This window comes from Oncorhynchus kisutch, linkage group LG14 (assembly GCF_002021735.2).
Source record: "Oncorhynchus kisutch isolate 150728-3 linkage group LG14, Okis_V2, whole genome shotgun sequence".
Classification (NCBI taxonomy): Eukaryota; Metazoa; Chordata; class Actinopteri; order Salmoniformes; family Salmonidae; genus Oncorhynchus; species Oncorhynchus kisutch.
The window spans coordinates 7,979,259-8,003,972 of NC_034187.2; the positions used below are offsets into that span (position 1 = coordinate 7,979,259).

At 44.3% G+C, this 24,714-nt stretch overlaps 1 protein-coding gene across 2 annotated transcripts in view; it reads right to left on the bottom strand.

The window, feature by feature from the left end:
* The window catches only part of LOC109904610 (EMILIN-1-like), an 85,649-nt gene extending 65,399 nt beyond the window's left edge, over nucleotides 1-20,250 (bottom strand). For both annotated transcript variants that reach the window (XM_031787740.1, XM_020501801.2), the window contains exon 1: nucleotides 19,576-20,250. In XM_031787740.1, the coding sequence (XP_031643600.1) occupies nucleotides 19,576-19,724 (149 nt within the window). In that variant the 5' untranslated portion in view covers nucleotides 19,725-20,250. The remainder of the gene's footprint in view (nucleotides 1-19,575) is intronic.
* Between the last annotated feature and the right edge of the window lie 4,464 nt (nucleotides 20,251-24,714).

Consider the following 24,714-nt stretch of genomic DNA (forward strand, 5'->3'; position numbering starts at 1 on the left):
GACGGTGGCTGATGAGGCCAAACTTCTGCAGCATCTCAAATGCACTGGGAGGTTAGTGTGCGCGTGCTTACACGTGTGTATGTATATGTGTATGTATACACACACGTGGGTCAGCTTTCTAATAAAGCAGTGAATCTACAGTATAATGCGTAGTGGCATACAGTTGAGCAGACACGTTTTGGGGATTTCTACAGATGGGTAACATTTTCTAGCAAGGAGTGAGGAGGGTCCTTTAAAAATGCATTTCATGCAACTGTACCTCATTTACATGATAGAAGACATTAGCAGAATATATTTTTTATTACCACACAAACGGCCAAATGCAGGCTACTATGCAACTCACTATTCAGGTAACTATCAGTACAGCTTGAACCCCTAACTCTCATTACAGCTGAAACCACTAACTATCACTACAGCTGAAACCACTAACTATCACTACAGCTGAAACCACTAACTCTCATTACAGCTGAAACCACTAACTCTCATTACAGCTGAAACCACTAACTATCACTACAGCTGAAACCACTAACTATCACTACAGCTGAAACCACTAACTCTCATTACAGCTGAAACCACTAACTATCACTACAGCTGAAACCACTAACTCTCATTACAGCTGAAACCACTAACTCTCATTACAGCTGAAACCACTAACTCTCATTACAGCTGAAACCACTAACTCTCATTACAGCTGAAACCACTAACTCTCATGACAGCTGAAACCACTAACTCTCATGACAGCTGAAACCACTAACTCTCATGACAGCTGAAACCACTAACTCTCATGACAGCTGAAACCACTAACTCTCATGACAGCTGGAACCACAATATATCACTACAGCTGGAACAACTAACTATCACTACAGCTGAAACCACTAACTATCACTACAGCTGAAACCACTAACTATCATGACAGCTGAAACCACTAACTATCATGACAGCTGAAACCACTAACTAGCATTACAGCTGAAACCACTAACTATCATTACAGCTGAAACCACTAACTATCATTACAGCTGAAACCACTAACTAGCATTACAGCTGAAACCACTAACTATCACTACAGCTGAAACCACTAACTATCATTACAGCTGAAACAGAGACAGAGAGATTGAGAGAGACTTGGAGTGAATTTGAGAGAGTGATTCTGGTAGACCTTTCTCAATAAATGTCCCAATACTATGGCGATAAATGCCTAAATAGCCCATGTGAAGCATGTGTCAGAGTTCCCTGGGTGGTCCACCAAAGCCTGTTCTCCACAGAGGAATGTGAAGTCTTATCACCGTGTGAGATGAGAGGTAGAAGCATGTTTTCTATACATCATTGGTGCCTTGCGGGTGTAATAATTCCTCTCTGAGGAAACAACTCAGAGTGAGGTGATAGAGGGAGGGGGAGAGCGAGAGAAGGAAGACAGTCATGAAAACAATCCTATCAATATGGATACTTATCTGAGAATAACTTCTTATATGCACTAAAAGTCACTGAACGATACTAAATGCACTACAAAATCTGCTATATAATAAAGAGGATACAATTTAATTTAACCAGGCAAGTCAGTTAAGAACAAATTCTTATTTTCAATGACGGCCTAGGAAAAGTGGGTTAACTGCCTTGTTCAGGGGCAGAACGGCAGATTTTGTACCTTGTCAGCTCGGGGATTTGAACTTGCAACCTTTCGGTTACTAGTCCAATGCTCTAACCACTGCCGCCCCAACAATGATGGACTGTAATAACCTTGGGTCTTTCGGAAACTCCTACCCCTGCCATCAGGGCCTGAATACACACTAAACTAACAAAATGCAACACAAATATTACTTATTTATTTCCTTTCGAATAGAATCCACAGACAGCGAGTTGATGATAAATACCTTCACTAAGAGTATTAGTAATTGACTGACCTGGTATCTCAACAATGCTATTTCTAGGGTCAATTTTAGATGCATGTTATGCATTTTCAGCCATTCCTGAAACCAGAAACAAGCTACCGGAGGGCAATGCCAAAACAAATGGTGTATTGATTCTGTATCCTCACAACACAATCTGCAGAGCTGCGATGACTGTATGTATGCCCCAATATTCAACATTTTGTTGGTGACAAGAACTCCGTACAATAATTTTAGCTGAAAAGCACAAAGTCTTGACTCTTGCGTCGTTTTATATATCAACTCATACACCAAGTACCATGGAATCAGTACATGAACACTACTCTATTGATAACACAATACAAAACACAGTGACGAAGACAGTGAGCTCCCTCTCCCACTGTGTTTGTGTGTTTATTATGGATCCCCATTAGTTCCTGCCAAAGCAGCAGCTACTCTTCCTGGGGTTTATTATGGATCCCCATTAGTTCCTGCCAAGGCAGCAGCTACTCTTCCTGGGGTTTATTATGGATCCCCATTAGTTCCTGCCAAAGCAGCAGCTACTCTTCCTGGGGTCCAGCACATTAAGACAGTCAGTGTGTGAGTGAGTGAGACTTTGGTCTTTCTTTAATGAAACATTCTCATTTCATTAAAACCTCACCACCCACTTCAAATAAAACACCAAATATATCCTGTACTGCATACATGTACCATACTCACCTTTCCCTCTGTCACACAATACAAAACACCACACCACAAACATCACAATAACCCAAAAAAAACTCACCACTTCAACAACCATATATCCAAAACATCTTCCCCAGCTATACAGACAGCCCCCCAACACACCAGATCTCCTGAAACATCTTCCCCAGCTATACAGACAGCCCCCCAACACACCAGATCTCCTGAAACATCTTCCCCAGCTATACAGACAGCCCCCCAACACACCAGATCTCCTGAAACATCTTCCCCAGCTATACAGACAGCCCCCCCAACACACCAGATCTCCTGAAACATCTTCCCCAGCTATACAGACAGCCCCCCAACACACCAGATCTCCTGAAACATCTTCCCCAGCTATACAGACAGCCCCCCAACACACCAGATCTCCTGAAACATCTTCCCCAGCTATACAGACAGCCCCCCAACACACCAGATCTCCTGAAACATCTTCCCCAGCTATACAGACAGCCCCCCGACACACCAGATCTCCTGAAACATCTTCCCCAGCTATACAGACAGCCCCCCGACACACCAGATCTCCTGAAACATCTTCCCCAGCTATACAGACAGCCCCCCAACACACCAGATCTCCTGAAACATCTTCCCCAGCTATACAGACAGCCCCCCCCAACACACCATATCTCCTGAAACATCTCCCCCAGCTATACAGACAGCCCCCCAACACACCAGATCTCCTGAAACATCTTCCCCCGTTATACAGACATGCCCCCAACACACCAGATCTCCTGAAACATCTTCCCCAGCTATACAGACAGCCCCCAACACACCAGATCTCCTGAAACATCTTCCCCAGCTATACAGACAGGCCCCCAACACACCAGATCTCCTGAAACATCTTCCCCAGCTATACAGACAGCCCCCAACACACCAGATCTCCTGAAACATCTCCCCAGCTATACAGACAGCCCCCCAACACACCAGATCTCCTGAAACATATTCCCCAGCTATACAGACAGCCCCCCGACACACCAGATCTCCTGAAACATCTTCCCCAGCTATACAGACAGCCCCCCGGCACACCAGATCTCCTGAAACATCTTCCCCAGCTATACAGACAGCCCCCCGACACACCAGATCTCCTGAAACATCTTCCCCAGCTATACAGACAGGCCCCCCGACACACCAGATCTCCTGAAACATCTTCCCCAGCTATACAGACAGCCCCCCAATACACCAGATCTCCTGAAACATCTTCCCCAGCTATACAGACAGCACCCCAATACACCAGATCTCCTGAAACATCTCCATACTTTTTATCATTTTATAGATCTCAAAATCTACCCTAACAGACCATCCCATTAAATAATTGTAAATGGTATGTCAACCCTCCACCTTTGACCCTGTTCCTCCTTGTTATCCAAATACCCAACTTTGCCTCTCGCACAGACATTCCAACAGAGACATTAAATGTCATTAACCTGGCACACACAGAAAACACATTAATCACAGTTTCTCTCATAACACAGAAAGGACACCCCTGCCCGACACCCAGTTCAGCCCGTGCCAACCAGCTGTTAGTGGCCAGGTCTCCATGTAGAACCCTCCACAGGAGGTCCCCTGACCCCTTTGGTGCTGGGGGTTTGTCCTGGTCCTCCAGATCCCCTTTCCAGTCCCCAGTCTCTGCTGTCACCTGCAGTGGCGGAAACATTGGTGGCCCCTCCCCCTTTGGCCGCTCAGACGTCACCCTTACCGGCTCAGACAGTGCCTCCTGGACCTCCTCCAGGAATCTCTCCAGCAGCCTAAGAGAGGTTATTCCTGATTGTTGTGCCGGGACTTCCAGGGTTTTCCACCCCTCCTCTCCCAGCAGTTGCAGGTCACCCAGCCTTAGTAATCCCACTGCCATCAGAGTAAAAATCAGAGAGACCTGCTGTACTCAGCCTCTCCAGCTTCACGAGGAACAGCTGCCGGTCCAACCCTAATCCGCCAGCTCTCCTCAGCAGTGCGCCTGCTGGTTCCCTCCAGTCGACATCAGTATGGTACAGCAGTCTCTGTGCAGCCTTTAGTCGGAACGCAGCCACCCTGCTCTCCAGTTCCACCAGGATCCGTCCTCCTTTGTGAACGGTCATTTACAACACTGCCACCCTCAGCCAGTGATGGCCCGGCCAGAAAAAGTCCACCAGCTTGCATTGCAGGTCTGCGAGCAGACCGGCAGGGGGGTTTGAGGACAGCCAGTTTATGCCACAGAGAAGATTCCACCAGGTTGTTGATGATCAGCACCCTCCCTCTATATGACACTTGGGACAGGAGCCACGTCCACCTGGCCAGTCTTGACACCGCTGCCTGTGATAGCCCCTCCCAGTTCTTCTTGACACACCTCTCCGAGCCCAGGTACACTCCCAACACTTTAAGCCCTTCACAACCCCACTGCAAACCCCCTGGAAGCAGAGGGGTACTATCCCCCGATGCCCCACATAACAGAGCTTTACTCTTGCCCCAGTTTACCTTCGCTGACAAAGCTCACTCATACACCTTCAGACTGGTCTCTACTGCCTGCATATCCTGCCATCACAGTAATGTCATCTGCATATGCTGACATTGCTATGCCTGTCACCACACCCATGCCTGTCCAGCACACTCCCTACAGTCTCCTGCATAACAGGCCCAAAAAAGGCTAAATGGCTAGTGTATATAACTGCCCCGATAGAGGGCATCCTTGTCTGATCCCCGATAGAGGGCATCCTTGTCTGATGCCCGATCTCACCCTGACTGGCTTACTGAGCCCCCCTCCCACCTTGACCATACATGACGTCCCAGCATACAACAGCTTCACACAGGGAAAAAAAAGAAACTCTTCCCAAACATCACATTAAACAGATACTCATGGTCCACTCTATCAAACGCCTTCTCTTGATCTAAAGAGACCAGTCCAAATTCACATTAGAACCTCTCGACAAGTCCAACATGTCTCTAATTAAGAACAAGTTGTCCGTTGTTGAGCATCCCGGAACACAATATGTTTGGTCATTATGTACTATCGAGTCCAAATGGGACTTCAGTCTGTTAGAGAGGATGTTGGCAAATATCTTGTAGTCCGCACAGAGAAATGCCACAGGCCTCCAGTTCTTAAGTTCACAAAAGTCCCGTTTTTTGGGCAGGAGAGTCAGAGCCGCCCGACAGCAGCTCATTACCAACTGTCCTACCCCAACGATTTCACGCAACATGCAAAAGAAGTCCAGTCCAATTATTGCACGACCGGGGATCGATGGACTCCCAGTGGAGTTTTAAAAGAAATTCTGGGGAATAATTGGACTGGACTTCTTTTGCATGTTGCGTGAACTGACCGGTCCATCTCTGATCCCCCCATCGGTTTCTGACCGGTCCATCTCCTTGAGCATGGAGAACCTACCTCTTACAAGTGCTCCATTTGCTTTAACGTGGAAAAAAACTACCCAGGTCCCTATGTAATTCAGCTAAATTAGCCTGGAGGCCTACATTGCCTTGCCCCACCATCTCTGCCTCCATCTCACTAATACTACACTCTAGATCCCCCAATGTTCTCCTAGCCTCTGAGGATGAGAGAGCTGTATACTGTTGACAGAAAAGCCGAATTTGGACTTTTCCCACATCCCACCATTGACTCAGAGACTCATACTCCTCTCTTCCCTGCCACCACCTTTCCCAAAAAGTGGCATCTTGTAAGAGCTTTACATTAAAATTACAATAGGATGCCTGCCGGGGCCCTGTTGAAATAGATAGCCGAGTCATGGTTGTTGTGATCCGAAAATTCCACTGGGAGAACGGTAGCGCCCAACAGCCTATCGCTCCGATTCCTGGACATGTAAAAACCAACAAGTCGGGCTGCACTCACCCTAGCCCCAAAAACCTTCACCCATGTATACTGTATTGTGTTGATATCTTTAGTTCTCCAAACATCCACTAGGTCGAACTGATTAAGGATGTCCCTTAACACTCCCACTGACACTGAATGAGGCTCTTCCCCATTTCTGTCTTTCGTAAAAATCCATTGTACAGTTCCAGTCCCTGCCGACCACCAGCGTCTCCTCAGGTGCTACCTGTGAAAGTTCCTGTCTAAGACACTGAAATAGAACCCCCCTCTCTCTCCCTGTGTTAGGTGCACACACATTTCTAAAAGATAAAGCCCATGTTGTTAATTTCTGCTTTTACAACAAGCAGCCTACCCCTACACACCTCCTTTGAGGAACACATTTTTACAGACAGACCCCGTACAAAAAGGACAACCACCCTTGCACTAAAATGTGTCCCATGGCTCAAAACAATTGCCCCTTTGCACCAGAGCCCCCAATCGACTTAATTCACCACATCACTATACGTCTCCTGCAGAAACAACACCTGTACTTTTTTTGTTTTACATATTCACCCAACTCACTCCTCTTTCCCGCATCTCTGGCGCCATTTATATTGAGCGAGCCTACCCGAAGAGTCGCCATAAGAAGTGGGAGAAAAGCCAGCAAAGAAAGAGACCAATAGCAAAGCTCAAAAAGCCCCAGTGCCAGAAGTAAACTATACATCTAAACAGTGTCTAGAGATCGACCCTTAAGCTGTTGTGACCCACTTCCTCAAACTAAACCGTTTCCTGGGTGAGGACACCATGCCTCTAATTTTTCATTGCATGTTGTACTAGTCTTACAAACTTTCTCAGATCAGAAATAAAGCCCTCAAGATAAAAAATGTTCCCCTTTGTGTCATTCAAGACCCTTGTCAGTTCCCTCAACGTGTACTTTGACCCCTCTGCTTGACTGGCTGTCAGCTCTGGACACAATGAAGAGGAGTCTGAAACAAAAAAACGTCATCATCCTTTTCCTCAGACTCACTTTCCTCCTCATCTCTATCTCCCATCTTGACCACCTGCCCTTCCACTCTGGCCAGCCCCCCCCCCCAGCACCAGGCAAAGGTTCCATGGGGCCTTTGACCACACCAGCCTCTCCCCTCCCACCTCCTTTCTTCTCCCCCTTTTTTCATTTCTGCTTGACACCCTCCTCCTCCTCCCCTCCAGTCTCCATTTCCCCACTATACTCTCCTCATCCACCAGCATAAACTGACTAGACCCAGCCTCATCTACACCACCCTCCATAGCATGACTAGACCCAGCCTTATCTACACCACCCTCCATAGCATGACTAGACACAGCCTCATCTACACCACCATCTATAACCTGACTAGGCCCAGCCTCAACTACAACACCATCCCTGGCATGACTAGGCCCAGCCTCTGCATCTCATTGCCCCATGCACGTTGACTTCGATTACCCCCACTGGTGCTTGTGCCCTCACGTTGTCTACGGCCTTTGTGGACGTGCAAACCTCTTATGCCCCAAATCCCCACACGCAAAACACCGTAGACTATTTGTGCTGGCAAACCTTACATAGAGCCCCTCCCCATGCCTCACTTTAAAATGCACATTTAGCTGTTGCTCATTGTTATTCAGAAACAAACACTTGCCTCCGGAACGAAACAACGTGATTAACGGCATCTGCCTGAAAGCCTGCTGACAGTACACGAAAACCGCTAGCAAACTTACCAAAACAACTCAGCTCTTTCCTGATTTGATCATCCGTAATAAACTGAGGCAAATTTGTGACTACCACCATGGTCGAAGGGATAGAGAGAGGTGAAATTGGCACCAACACACCCCTTACAAATATTCCACTAGCAATTAGCCTACCAAACAAATTTGCTCTTTTCATAAACACAACTCCAGCATTGTTCATTCTAGAAGCAGAATGTATAAATTCAGTTCCTACCTCCTCAACTCCATTCTCAGGAACACACCTGAATCCATGTCGTATTGACAGCTTCTCCTCCGCGCTAGGCTGAGAAGCCATCGCACACACCACACCTTCCAAACCCCAGGAAACTTACTCTGTCCTCTTCCACCCTAACTTTGAAAGAAAAAACCTGTGGATACAGCTAAAACAAAGGGTATTAACCCTCCACCATAGAAAATAAAATTGAAAGAAAACAATCAAGTTAGTTAGGACAGAGCCCTCCACACCAAACACTCAAACTCCCAAAAACTCCCAGCATGCACTGCAAGAGAGAGAGAGATAATGGCTTAGTCTGTGGTCTACTGAGGGAAATACACACACAAACACACACAGGGAAAGTGAGCTGTCCAATAACCACATCATCTGGAATGGGCCTGAATTACACAGGCCTCTTCCATGACAGAGCAAAACATTCCGAAGAGAACTCAGAGAACTCGGAGAACCCGAGACAGAAGGGGCATGAAAAGCCTGAGAGACACTGACGTATTGAACCATTTATCAGTGCCAGTGTTGAAAGGTGTTAGCGAAGCAGCTTAGATGTTGTAAGTCTAGCTGGGGGTCATTGTCTTATGTCAGACAACGTGTCGATTCCCCCTGCAATGATCTCACAAAAGAGTAATGGGATAGCTTTGAAAGTAATTTGGCTACATTGTGCTGTCTAACGTTTGAAAATATTATCTAGGTGCCGTCGCCTAATGAACCCCATTTCATTCTCAAAACAGGCTGAATTAAATCAACGTTAAAACAATACATCTTTACGTAATGTTGATGTGTTTTGGTTTAAGAAGTCTTAGTAGCACCACCTCACATTTCGCTAAGGAGTGTGTGCTTCAATGAGCGGTATTTCTGAAGTTTGACAATGGACACGAATGCTATCATAAAAACATTAGCTTGCTTCTGAGCTAGTCACTGAAATGATGCTGCTAACCAACCAGCCACCTACTTAGTGCTGCACGCACATAATGTTGATAGTTTCCAACACAAAAGCTAGCTAGGAAGCTACTGTAGGTGATGCTTACATTATTATGAGTTTTAATGAAGCAGCTGTTCTGCCAGAGTCATTACAGTAGCCTCCTGATCAGCTGACCCAATGATACAAGGTAAGTTTAGCGATCGTGGAGAAACATGCTGATCTACGGACTGATTAGTAAAGGTAGAGCTAGCTATGTCAGTAAGATAGCTACAACAGTAAGCTGGCAGTAGCAACCGACATCCTTGCACATAATTTTTTGCAGAGAAAAGCCACCACTTTGTTTGTATTTTCTCACAATTAAAAACAATTAAATCCCTGTCACGTTTGTAACAATTTAGCTAGTTATTCTGCTGTCATGCGACAGCGCAGTGATATAAAAAGTACAGAACTATGTTTTCATTTTTGAACGGTGGATGCTCTGGAATATTAAAATGTTAATATGAATTCCACATCCGACAAAACAGATAGATTGAAGGATGAGTGTGGTGTAGGTGTGACTCCATCTGACATTAGACAACGGCCAGGGGGGAGATAAACCTGTTGCCAACTCCTATAAGAACACACAACCCAAACAAAGACATTGTTATATTTGAGGCCTTAGGCCAAGATAGTTATTGGATTTGTTTGTCTAAATTGTTGTTTTTGGTGACCTCTTGCCTTTTCGCACCCATTTCTTTTGCCAGGTCTCAATACGGTTAGTATTATGTTGGTAAATCAGGGGTGGCCAACTTCAGCCCATGAGTCACAGTCCTGTTTGGTAACCCTGTCTTCAGAGAATGTTATTGATCTACTTGAGACTCAACACGTTGTCCAGGTATTCGCTAATCAGTTTTCAGATTAGAAATAAAAGATGAAAACCAGCAGACACTACAACCTTCACAGTGGTTGGCACCCCTTGCTCCAAACCAAATGAACCTAGACGCACTTCTATAGTCAGGTTAGTATTTCTTCCACTAGTGGTTAAGGTTAGTCTCCCACTGGTGGTTAAGGTTGGTCTTTCTCCCACTAGTGGTTAAGGTTAGTATTAGGGAAGGGTTAGATGATCCTGTCCTCCAAGTACTGGGTCCAAGTGAAGGTCATCATTTTACAGGACACAGGGGTGTTTAGACCCTTGTCCCTCGACCTCCGACCTGTATCCCACCACGACTGGCAACCCCGTATAAAGCTCTGGACCAGGCATGCCCTCGGCTCACTGTGTCTGACCATTAGTGACATTTAGAACCCTGTCAGCAGCAGGGTAGGATCTGGACTGGTGTTGTTCATACCTGATCCCAGTTCAGAGCATTTTCAATTAATTATTTTGTTATTTCTTCAAAGTACGTAATCTTAGTGCATTGATTGATATTTTTGGAAAAACACTTCAGTTCTTGGGGAATGTTAAGTGTTCATTTACAGTTTGTAAATTGGACAGAAAATAAAACCCTCTGTGAGAGTTACAAGACTTTAACTTCATCATTATCAAAAGATGAATGCACACAGTTGAGAAGAAAGCTGTTTTGATAGCAAAAATATTTTGGCAGAGCAGAGCATGAGAGTTGAGCAAAGGGCATTGAGAAGTTCCTCTTTCAGAGGCCCAGAGTCAGTCATAGTCAGAAGACAGAAAAAAAACATGTAGCACAGCGGGATAAATACATCTCCTTAAAAAGTCTGTAGGAGTTCCTCTGTCGTCTGTAGGAGTTCCTCCGTCGTCTGTAGGAGTTCCTCCGTCGTCTGTAGGAGTTCCTCCGTCGTCTGTAGGAGTTCCTCCGTCGTCTGTAGGAGTTCCATCGTCTGTAGGAGTTCCATCGTCTGTAGGAATTCCCCCATCGTCTGTAGGCGTTGCTCCCAGCTATGACGTACTGTAGGAGCTCCCATGTCGCCTGTAGGGAGCTCCCCCGTCGCCTGTAGGGAGCTCCCCCGTCGCCTGTAGGGAGCTCCCCCATCGTCTCTGGTAGCGACGCCAGAGTTTTTGGCTTGATTATTGGGACCACCCTTACGTAAAATGTATATGCACGCATGACAGTAAGTTGCTTTGGATGAAAGCATCTGCTAAATGGCGATTATTATTACTATTATTCATTTTATATTATTGTAAAAGTGGCCACCCGGTCACTATTCCTTTAGAAAATGTGTGGGCAGAACTGAAAAAGTGTGTGAGCAAGGAGGCCTACAAACCTGATACAGTTACACCAGCTCTGTAAGGAGGAACGGGCCAAAATTAACCCAACTTGTTGTGGGAAGCTTGTTGAAGGGTTCCTGTAGCGTTTGACCCAAGTTAAACAATTTAAAGGCAATGCTACCAAATACTAATTGAGTGTATGTAAACTTCTGACCCACTGGGAATGTGATGAAAGAAATAAAAGCTGAAATAAATCACTCTCAACTATTATTCTGACATTTCACATTCTTAGTATAAAGTGGTGATCCTAACTGACCTAAAACAGGGATTATTTACTAGGATTAAATGTCAGGAATTGTGAAAAACTGAGTTTAAATGTATTTGGCTAAGGTGTATGTAACCTTCCGACTTCAACTGTATGTCCTCATCTGAAGGACCATTAGGTTCCATTATAAGAGGTTAAAATCAAATTCCTAAAGAAATTAAAATATAATCCATAAACCTGTAGCATAGACCACTAGGCCTAAATCATTATAGAGGACACAATAATACGGACTTCCAAATATTTCCATTTATATACCTCTATTAAGTTCCTGATACACTCTTAGAAAAAAAGGTTCTGGATAGAACCAAAAAGGGTTAAATGCTTGCTTCATATATGGCAGCCCTAAAGGTTCTATAACAGAACCAAAATTGGTTCAACATAGAACTCTATAATCGAACCCGAAGGGTTCTATATGGAACCAATTTTGGTTCAGTGAAGACGAACCCCTGGGGGTTCTGATCAAAGAACCTGACAAAAAGGTTCTATATAGAACCTTTTGGCTGCCATATATGAAGCAAGCAATATAACTATTTTTGGTTCTATCCAGATAAAAACAAATCTAAGAGTGTAGCCTATTCTCTAAAATCCATTCATTCATGCATTTGTTAGACTATTCATTACCATTCCAGTTATCCACACCCCCCCCCCCCCCACACACACACACAAAAAAAGAGTGATGCATGCCAACAAAGCCACTACACAACTCAACAGAAAACAGCAGAGTCCCAACAGCAGTTCCAACACCTTACCACTGTTACACCTGGCTATCAGAGGAGCCTTGTCTGGCAGCGTAACAGTTAATTCAGCCTCATTTACTACCTTTAAAAAAAACAAAGCTGATATGGCTGACTTGCTTATAAATGTGGTTTCTACTGACAGTTGAGATTTACAGACTATGGCATAAGGGATAAACAGTAAAAAAATATATAATAAATGAAAATGTAACTAAACACAAGAGGAAAACAATTAAATACACAAGGATGGAGCTACTGAATATACAGGAAGTACCAGATCAATGTGGAGCAACTGAATATACAGGAAGTACCAGATCAATGTGGAGCTACTGAATATACAGGAAGTACCAGATCAATGTGGAGCTACTGAATATACAGGAAGTACCAGATCAATGTGGAGCTACTGAATATACAGGAAGTACCAGATCAATGTGGAGCTACTGAATATACAGGAAGTACCAGATCAATGTGGAGCTACTGAATATACAGGAAGTACCAGATCAATGTGGAGCTACTGAATATACAGGAAGTACCAGATCAATGTGGAGCTACTGAATATACAGGAAGTACCAGATCAATGTGGAGCTACTGAATATACAGGAAGTACCAGATCAATGTGGAGCTACTGAATATACAGGAAGTACCAGATCAATGTGGAGCTACTGAATATACAGGAAGTACCAGATCAATGTGGAGCTACTGAATATACAGGAAGTACCAGATCAATGTGGAGCTACTGAATATACAGGAAGTACCAGATCAATGTGGAGCTACTGAATATACAGGAAGTACCAGATCAATGTGGAGCTATGTACAGGAAGTACCAGTACCAGATCAATGTGGAGCTATGTATAGGAAGTACCAGATCAATGTGGAGCTATGTACAGGAGGTACCAGTACCAGATCAATGTGGAGCTATGCACAGGGAGTACTAGTACCAGATCAATTTGCAGAGTCCAATGTACTTGAGGTAGACATGTACATGAAGGCAGGGTAAAGTGACTAGGCATCAGGATAGATAGTAATAAGAGTAAAGTAAAGAACAGAGCAGCAAATGATGAGTGTAAAAGTGTGTGTATGTTTGTTTGTGTTGTGTCGGTATTTAGGAATGTGTGTTATGTGCGTGTGTATTTAGTGTTTGAAGATGTGAGGGATTTGTGTGGGAGTGACAGTGTAGTGTCTATAAGTGAGTGTGTATATGGTGTGTATATAAAGTCTAGTGAGTGTGCGTAGGGTCAGTGCAGATAGTTGGTGCTTCTTCAGGATCGGTGGGTCCCCTGCGGGACTGTTGAGCTAACGTAGGCTAATGCGAATAGCATGAGGTTGTAAGTGACAAGAACATTTTCCAGGACATAGACATATCTGATATTGGCAGAAAGCTTAAATTCTTGTTAATCTAACTGCACTGTCCATTTTACAGTAGCTATTACAGTGAAATAATACCATGCAATTGTTTGAAGAGAGTGCAAAGTTATTTTAATAAACAAATTAGGCACATTTGGGCAGTCTTGATACAACATTTTGAACAGAAATGCAATAATTCGTTGGATCAGTCTAAAACTTTGCACATAATCTTCTGCTATCTAGTGGCCAAAATCTAAATTGCACCTGGGCTCTAATAAAACAATTGTACCTATATTTTACTAGGCAAGTCAGTTAAGAACAAATTCTTATTTTCAATGACGGCCTAGGAACAGTGGGTTAACTGCCTGTTCAGGGGCAGAACGACAGATTTGTACCTTGTCAGCTCGGGGATTCGAACTTGCAACCTTTCAATGACTAGTCCAATGCTCTAACCACTGCCGCACCGAATAATACATTATGACCTCTCTCTTGCATTTCAAAGATGGTACAAAAACAATTGAAAATAAGTTGTTTTTTTCTTTGTATTATCTATTACCAGATCTAATGTGTTATATTCTCCTACATTCCTTTCACATTTCCACAAACTTCAAAGTGTTTCCTTTCAAATGGGATCAAGAAAATACAAGCTTCAGGGCCTGAGCTACAGGCAGTTAGATTTGGGTATGTAATTTTAGGCAATTTTGTTTTTAAAGGGCCGATCCTTAAGAGGATTTAATTGACTATATAGAAGTCTGGCTCGGGGGTAGAAGTGTCTCGGTGCCTGTTGATCCGAGAGCCAATACTTCGGTACCTTTTGCCGGACAGTAGCAGAGTGACCGGTATATGGCTTGCGTGGCTGGAGTCTTTGACATTTTTCCAGGCTCTTCCCTGACATAGAGATCCTGGATGGCAGGGAGCTTAGTCCCAGTGATGTACTGGGCTGTCTGCATCACCCTTTATAGCGCTTTGCATTCAAGGGCGGTGCAATTGCCATACCAAGCGGTGATGCAGCCAGTCAAGATGCTCTCGATGGTGCAGCTGTAGAACTTAATGAGGATCTGGGGACCCATGCTAATTATTTTCAGCCTCTTTGGGGAGGGAAGAGGCACTGCCGTGCCCTCTTCATGACTGTGCTGGTGTATAGTGTGTGGACCATGTTAAGTCCTTAGTGATGTGGATGCCAAGGAGCTTGAAGCTCTCGACCCGCTCCACAACAGCCCTGCTGATGTGGATGGGGGTGTGCTCTCCTCTCTTTCTCCTATAGTCTACGATCAGCTCCTTGGTAATTGTGATGTTGAGGGAGAGGTTGTTGTCCCTGCACCACACTGCTAAGTCCAACGTCGATGATGGTGTTGGAGTTGTGCACGGCCATGCGCATCGTGGGTTAACAGGGAGCACAGGATGTTGAGGGTCAGTGTGGCGTTGTTGCCTACCCTTACCACCTTAGGCCGTCAGGAAGTCCAGGATCCAGTTGCAGAGTGAGAGATTCAGTCCCAGGGTCCCTAGGTAGGTGATGAGCTTGGAGGGGACTATGGTGTTGAATACCAAGCTTCCATTCCTCCTTTCACGAGTGGATTTATGGCTGATTTAAAATCGTCAACCCTGTTACAGTCAACTCTGTTACTTTATTTGGCACGTAATAGGTTTTTCTTTAACCTCTTGAGATGGTAAAATGTTTTTTTTAATGAAGCTGAACATGTGCTCTTTATGACCGAATGTTAAAATGAGTTACACTTCTCAAGAGGCACCGAATCGGTGGAACGACCCTACAGTCAATTCCCAAGCAAATCAAAGTGAGCTATGTACCATATAGTTAATTCACATTTAGTATGGGCTTGTGTGTTATTGTAGTGATAGGGCAGTGTTTCCCAGCTGCAGTCCTCCAGTACGCCAACAGCACACATTGTTTTGTTGTAGATCTGGACAAAATGACCTGATTCAGGTCATTGAGGACTGGATGATTAATTGATATGTTGAATCAGTTGTGCTTTGTCCGGGGCTGGAGTTGAGAGAGAAAGGGATAAAGGGAGGGAGGGAGAGAGAAAGGGATAAAGAGAGTGGGAGAGGGAGTGGGGACAGCAAAAGAGAAGATGTATGTGTGTGTGCATGAGTGTGCGCACGTGTGTGATTCACTGGTGTTACTAGACACTATGATTCCTCCCTAGAGCTCCTGTAAGCCCCCTCGGTGAGTGGGAGGGGAGACACTGTTTTCATGGAACATTTGGATGAGGGAAGGACTGCTCATCTGTGTTACATTTAGTCTCACTCTCAGCAAGTTAGACAGACAGACAAGACAAACAGACACACAGGCAGACAGACACACAGACAGACACACAAACCTTCCATAACAAAGCCATCACCTACAGAGAGATAAACCTGGAGAAGAGTCCCCTAAGCAAGCTATTTATTTAAAATACAAAAATTAAAATGTAAACAAAAACACATCACGACAAGAGATACAACACACCACTACATGAAGAGAGACCTAAGACAACAACATAGCAAGGCAGCAACACAGCATGGTGGCAACACAACATGGTACAAACATTATTGGGAACAGACAACAGCACAAAGGGCAAGAAGGTAGAAAAAACACATCACGCAAAGCAGCCACAACTGTCAGTAAGAGTGTCCATGATTGAGTCTTTGAGTAAAGAGATTTAGATGAATCATGAGGACAGAAAGAAAATTACTAGACACATTGGAAAAAAAATACAAAAAAAACAGTTTAAACTAGAATGCTATTTGGCCCTAAACAGAGAGTACACCGTGGCAGAATACCTGACCACTGGGACTGACCCTAAACAGAGAGTACACCGTGGCAGAATACCTGACCACTGGGACTGACCCTAAACAGAGAGTCCACCGTGGCAGAATACCTGACCACTGGGACTGACCCTAAACAGAGAGTACACCGTGGCAGAATACCTGACCACTGGGACTGACCCTAAACAGAGAGTACACCGTGGCAGAATACCTGACCACTGGGACTGACCCTAAACAGAGAGTACACCGTGGCAGAATACCTGACCACTGGGACTGACCCTAAACAGAGAGTACACCGTGGCAGAATACCTGACCACTGGGACTGACCCTAAACAGAGAGTACACCGTGGCAGAATACCTGACCACTGGGACTGACCCTAAACAGAGAGTACACCGTGGCAGAATACCTGACCACTGGGACTGACCCTAAACAGAGAGTACACCGTGGCAGAATACCTGACCACTCTGACTGACCCAAACTTAAGGAAAACTTTGAGTATGTACAGACTCAGTGAGAATAGCCTTCAACGAGCTGTATAGGGCCATTAGCAAACAAGAAAATGCTCATCTAGAGGCGGCGCTCCTAGTGGCCGGGGATTTTAATCCGTTTTACCGAATTTCTCCAAGCAGGTTACATGTCCAACCAGAGGTGGGAAAAAAACTCCAGACCACCTTTACTCCACACACAGAGAGATGATTACAAAGCTCTCCCCCCATATGGTAAATCTGAGCATAACACTATCCGACTGATTCCTGCTTACAAGCAAAAACTAAAGCAGGTAGTATCAGCGACTCGCTCAATACGGAAGTGGTCAGATGACGCAGATGCTACACTACAGGACTGTTTTGCTAACACAGACTGGAATATGTTCCGGGAGTCTCCCGATGGCATTGAGGAGTACACCACATCAGTCACTGGCTTCATCAATAAGTGCATCGATGACATCGTCCCCGTACATACATACAAGAACAAGAATCCATGGATTACAGACAACATCCGCACTGAGCGGGACTCTAACTCGGACGCTTATAAGAAATCCCGCAATGCCCTCCGACGAACCATCAAACAGGCAAAGTGTCAATTTTAATTGTAATTTTATTTTACCTTTATTTAACCAGGCAAGTCAGTTAAGAACAAATTCTTATTTTCAATGACGGCCTAGGAACAGTGGGTTAACTGCCTGTTCAGGGGCAGAAAGACAGATTTGTACCTTGTCAGCTCGGGGGTTTGAACTTGCAACCTTCTGGTTACTAGTCCAACGCTCTAACCACTAGGCTACCCTGTCTCCCCAATACGGGACTAAGATTGAATGCTACAACACAGGGCTTGCAAACTATTACGGACTGTAAAGGGAAGCACAGCCGTGAGCTGCCCAGTGACACGAGCCTACCAGACGAGCTAATTAACTTCTATGCGCACTTTGAGGCAAACACTGAGGCATGCAAGCTCTCCGTAGCCGATGTGAGTAAGACCTTTAAGCAGGTCAACATTCACAAGGCCCGCAGGGCCAGATGGATTACCAGGACGTGTGCTCCAAACATGTGCAGACCAACTGGCAAGTGTCTTCACTGACATTTTTAACCTGTCCCTGACCGAGTCTGTAATACCAACAACTTTCAAGCAGACCACTATAGTCCATGTACCCAAGAACACCAAGGTAAGCTTCCTAAAAGACCACTGACCCGTAGCACTCACGTCTGTAGTCATGAAGTGCTTTGAAAGGCTAGTCATCGCTCACAACACCACCATTATCCCAGAAACCCTAGACCCACTCCAATTTGCATACCGTCCCAACAGATCATGCAATCTCTAATGAACTCCACACTGCCCTTTCCCACCTGGACAAAAGGAAACACCTAAGTGAGAATGCTATTCATTGACTAGAGCTCAACACCATAGTGCCTTCAAAGATCATCACTAAGCTAAGGACCTTGGGACTAAACACCTCCCTCTGCAACTGGATCCTGGACTTCCTGACAGGCCATCCCCTGGTGGTAAGGGTAGGTAATAACACAGTTGCCAAGCTGAGACTGACACAAAATTAAGGAAACTTTGACTATGTACTGACTCAGTGAGCAAAGCCTTGCTATTGAGAAAGATCTGTCTCTCAAGAGAAGACAGGCAATGTGCACAATGCACACAAAATGAGGTGGAAACTGAGCTGCACATCCTAACCTCCTGCCAAATGTATGGCCATAGAGACACATATTTCCATTAGATTCCACAGACCCACAAAGAATTCGAAAACAAATCCAAATTTGATATATAAAAATATATATATATAGTGTGAAATACCACAGTGTGACATCACAGTAGCAAGATGAGTGTCCTGTTGCCACAAGAAAAGGGCAACCAGTGAAGAACAAACACCGTTGTAAATAAAAACATATTTTTACATTTATTTAATTTCCCTTTTGTACTTTAACTATTTGCACATCATTACAACAATGTCTATAAACATAATATGACATTTGAAATGTCTTTAGTCTTTTGCAACTTTTGAGAGTGTAATGTTCACTGTTCATTTTTCATTGTTTCTTTCACTTTGTTTTATTATAAATGTAACTTGCTTTGGCAATGTAAACATGTTTCCCATGACAATAAAGCCCCTTGAATTGAGAGAGAAAGACAGAGGGACTGAGCCTACTCTACTCCAGCGGACTCTCTTTGGTGTTTATAGTGTAGACAACATGGGAGAGAAAAGAAAGGAGCACATTAGCAGTAAAACATATAATAGCCCAGTGTCTTAGAGAAATAACGGTTTGGGGTCATTTAAACACAAACTATAGTTTTTTTAACACTGATGTCCTTTATCGTGTTACACCTGCACTCCAAATGAGACCCACGCCTGCTCCTTTCACCAAGTTGGGATCCTTCGCTGAGTAATCAGCTTTGACATATTCAATGCATCAGCTTCTCCCAGCTGTTTGGTATACCGTTTGACATCAGAGTGAGTGCGTTGTGTGTTTGTTTAATACCTGTGTCTGCTTGCCGCCCGGACGCCGTTCTGTGGCAGCGCCTGGGTCTGTCCGGAGTAGAGATTATACCGCTGCGGGTACGAAGCACCCCGAATTTCCCCGAACCAAGTCAACACCCACAGGAAAAGAAACATAACTGGTCCCGCCATCCCTCCACACGAAACAACAAAAACTAACTTTTAAGTGAAAACTCGTAAATAATCCTCCCGTTTGTTAATGAACTTTTATTCCACACGAATAGCGGAGAAGTAAATTCCGATCAGCCGTGATGCACTGTCCCTCTCCAGAGTCGGGTAAGTCCATACTATCGACCCATAGTTAGGCTATAGCGGGATGTGAGACAGTATCTCCAACCCGTCTTCACCTCAACATCGATACTATAGTCCTCTGATTGATAGCACTTATATTGATTTCAACGATGTCCAAAAGCAGCTGCTATTCACTTTATAATTCTTGTAAATGTGCCAAGACACTCCGAGGAGGATCTGTGAGCCTGCTGTTGTTTTTCCCGACGTTCAAATAAACTACAGTTTCCGAGAAAAGGTTTACGCTTTTAGTAATTTAGTAAAGTTATTGCGAAGCAAAGAAGGTAGCTGGAGTTTCAAGCGCAGCAGAATTGGAATGACTATGCGCCCCCTGCCCAAGTTCCCCTTCTTTCTCCTTCTTCCCTCCCTCCTTTACTGCGTTGCCCGACCCCTCCCTAGGCTACATATCCAGCACTTACGCACATTTTGCACAGATCTCGGACCAGCTTAAACTCTCCAAATTCAGGTCAGCGGAAACTCTACATTGACATTAGATCAGTGCCTGGGAACAACTTGGGCTAATTCAACTCCCGAATGAGAACATCGTCTATATTTACTGTCACTTATCTGACCGCAGCACCGGTATACAGTATCTGCTCTTGGACAAACGGATGAGTGTTCTTGAAAAATAACTGAGGAGTTAGGTGTGTTTAACTAGGGATATCTTTAAAAACGTCTCTGTGGATAAGAGACTGGGAAGTTGATTAGATACACTTACTTTCAAGTTGCAATCCTACTTTCTGGACATAATGTACAGTTGAAGTCTGGGGTTTACATACACTTAGGATGGAGTCATTAAAACTTGTTTTTCAACCACTCCACACATTTCTTGTTAACTAACTGTAGCTTTTGGCAAGTCGGTTAGGACATCTACTTTATGTATGACATGTCATTTTTCCAACAATTGTTTACAGACAGATTATTTCACATATAAAATTCCCTATATGACAATTCCAGTGGGTCAGAATTTAACATACACTAAATTGACTGTGCCTTTAAACAGCTTGGAAAATTCTAGAAAAGTATGCCATGGCTTTGGAAGCTTCTGATAGGCTGATTGACATCATTTGAGTCAATTGGAGGTGTACCTGTGGATGTATTTGAAGGCCTACCTTCAAACTCAGTGCCTCTTTGCTTGACGTCATGGGGAAATCAGAAGAAATCAGCTAAGACCTCAGGGGGAAAAATGGAGACATTCACAAGTCTGGTTAGAACCTTTGGGCTGACAAATAATCTGTTAGTGGTAGATGTCTAGTCTCCCTTACTGCTCTAATCTGTTAGTGGTAGATGTCTAGTCTCGTTTATGGCTCTAATCTGATAGTGGTAGTGGGGTGGTAGATGTCTAGTCTCCTTTATGGCTCTAATCTGATAGTGGTAGTGGGGTGGTAGATGTCTAGTCTCCTTTATGGCTCTAATCTGATGGTGGTAGATGTCTAGTCTCCTTTATGGCTCTAATCTGTAAGTGGTAGTGGGGTGGTATATGTCTAGTCCCCGCCCTAAAAAAGAGTGATGCATGCCAACAAAGCCACTACACAACTCAACAGAAAACAGCAGAGCCCCAACAGCAGTTCCAACACTTTACCACGGTTACACCTGGCTATCAGGGGAGCCTTGTCTGGCAGCGTAATAGTTAATTCAGCCTCATTAACTACCTTTAAAAAAACATAGCAGATATGGCTGACTTGCTTAGAAATGTGGTTTCTACTGACAGTTGAGATGTACAGACAATGGCATAAGGGGACGACTATGGCATAAGGGGACGACAAGCGGATAAGAGGCAATCCATAATTTAGATTAAGATATTAATGAGCCGAGCTAGGACGGACGTAGTCAATGTAACTATTTGTTCAGCACTTTTGAAATGTACAGTGACAGAATTCAGAACATGGGCCATTCTTAGTGTTCTCCCTGTAAACCAAGTCAGAACCGTAGGATCATTACAGGGGGCAAATAAGCAGACAATGAAAGCTCTTACAATATTCAATGATGCCATTTCTCTAAAACAGGCTATAGGCTGCACCAAGTCAGAACAGTAGGCTAAATTATATACACAATTATTAGGGTGAGGCACATGGGCCACTTGTTCTGTGCTCACTTGAACATTTTGTCATCAAACTTTGTGATCGAAGTCTGCAATTCTTTGGATTTATGATGCTTTCAAGACAACTGGAAACTCGGGGGGGGGGGAAAAAACAAGTTTGAATCATGACATTAGTGATCTTCAGGTCGGAGCTCTTGAATGAGGCCCGAGTTCCCGACTTGGAATTCTGAGTTGGATGACAGTTCAAATCTTGTTTTCCCAGTCAGAGCTCGTTATTTTTGTAGTTCCCAGTTGTCTTGAACTCACTGAAGTCTGAGATTTCCCAGTTCTGAGTGTCCATTTGTTTTGAAGCGGCAGAAGGCATGCTGGATTGACAGTAGTACACAGCGTTGTACCAGATCGTCGCTTAAATTTTTTTACATTTCTCACATGGAATAGCCTTCATTTCTCAGAACAAGAATAGACTGACGAGTTTCAGAAGAAAGTGCTTTGTTTCTGGCCATTTTGAGCCTGTAATCAAACCCACAAATGTTGATGCTCCAGATACTCAACTAGTCAAAAAAAAGGTCTATTGTATTGCTTCTTTAATCAGAACAACAGTTTTCAGCTGTGCTAACATAATTGCAAAATGTTTTTCTAATGATCAATTAAACTTTTATAATGATGAACTGGTAGTAGCTAACACAACATGCCATTGGAACACAGGAATGATGGTTGCTGATAATGGGCCTCTGTACGCCTATGTAGATATTACATAAAAAAATCTGCTGTTTACAGCTAAAATAGTCATTTACAACATTAACAATGTCTACACTGTATTTCTGATCAATTTGATGTTATTTTAATGGACAAAACATTTGCTTTTCTTTCAAAAACCAGGGCATTTCTAAGTGACCCCAAACTTTTGAACGGTAGTGTATGTTGACAGTCCAATCAAAGCTACTATAGATATAACATGATTTGATGTAATTGTATCTGTGGTCAATGACCTTGAACCTTCTTGGGTGGGCACTTCTAATGTAACTCTATGGCAGCACCCAAGGGGCTTCAATTTCCGAGCTCTACCCTTAGATTTGGCAGTGACGTACTGTCCCCATGAGTGAAAGAACACTGAGCCAATCACGGCAAAACTAGAGAACATTACCAAACCAATCCCTACGCTCTGCATTTTCCGCTGGTATCCTCCTCTTCCCTCCACCACCACAGAAAGCACTGAGCTAGGCTGAAACACCTGCGTTTTGGAGCTGCCTTACTCAAGAAAACCAAAAAGAGACCCTGTTTGTATGCGGCTTTATTTATAAAAAAAAATAGTTTTTACATTGTTTGCAAACTGATATGTGACACGTATTAATGCAAAAATAACATGCAAAACAAACTGACGGGTTGCCACTGATGAGTGTAATCCAGATAATTCCACATTCATTCATTTTGTGGAGTTTAATTGCACGACTCAATGCAACCTCCAAGGCAAATTGAGACATTTGCCATAACTGCAGGCAACATAAATTACGGAGTGTGTTGCCCTTTTAATTACGGAGTGTGTTGCAATCTGTAGATTATGGTGTGTTTTTCCGTTTGAATAACGACTCATGAGGGAATGTGGTAATAAGTAGTGTTGCTCCGTACTCTTGTCTGTGTAGCTGTGCCTGTCATCAGAACACTTCCCCAGGATGTCCTCCTCTTCACTCCTCTCCTCTCCATTAAGATTACCCTAACTAACTCCCAGGATGTCCTCCTCTTCACTCCTCTCCTCTCCATTCAGATTACCCTAACTAACTCCCAGGATGTCCTCCTCTCCTCTCCATTCAGAGCTCCCTAACTAACTCCCAGGATGTCCTCCTCTCCTCTCCATTCAGAGCTCCCTAACTAACTCCCAGGATGTCCTCCTCTTCACTCCATTAAGATTACCCTAACTAACTCCCAGGATGTCTTCCTCTTCACTAATCTCCTCTCCATTCAGAGCTCCCTAACTAACTCCCAGGATGTCTTCCTCTTCACTAATCTCCTCTCCATTCAGAGCTCCCTAACTAACTCCCAGGATGTGGTTCCCAATCAGAGGCAGCTGTCTATCGTTGTCTCTGGATCTCCTGGATTGCATCCTACCTGGCAGGACGCTCCTACCAGGTGACGTGGAGAGGATCTGTGTCTGCATCACGTACTCTCACTACTGGTGTCCCTCAGGGCTCGGTTTTAGGCCCTCTCCTCTTCTCTCTATACACCAAGTCACTAAGGTTTGTCATGTCCTCACATGGTCTCTCCTATCATTGTTGAGCGAATTACATGCAACTACTTCGCTTCTTACCCCCCTTCTGACACACAGGTGGCGACACGCATCTCTGCTTGCCTGGCAGATATCTGAGCTTGGAGGTCGGCCCACCACCTCAAGCTCAACCTCGTCAAAACGGAGCTGCTCTTCCTCCCGGGGAAGGCTTACCCACTCAAAGACCTCTCCATCGTAGTTGACAACTCCACTGTGTCCCCCTCACGGAATGCAATGACCCTGCACAACACTCTGTCGTGCTCTTCAAACATCAAAGCAGTGCCTCGCTCCTGCAGGTTCATGCTCTACAACATCCGTAGAGAACGACTCTACCTCACGCAGGAAGTGGTACCTGTCCTAATCCAGGCACTTGACATTTTGGTCATTTATTAGGATCCCCATTTGCTGTTGCGAAAGCAGTAGCTACTGTTTCTGGGGTTCACACAGAACATAAAACATGACCTAATACAGAACATTAACAAACTAGAACAGCTCAACGACAGGACTACAGACTACATACATTGTCATCTCCC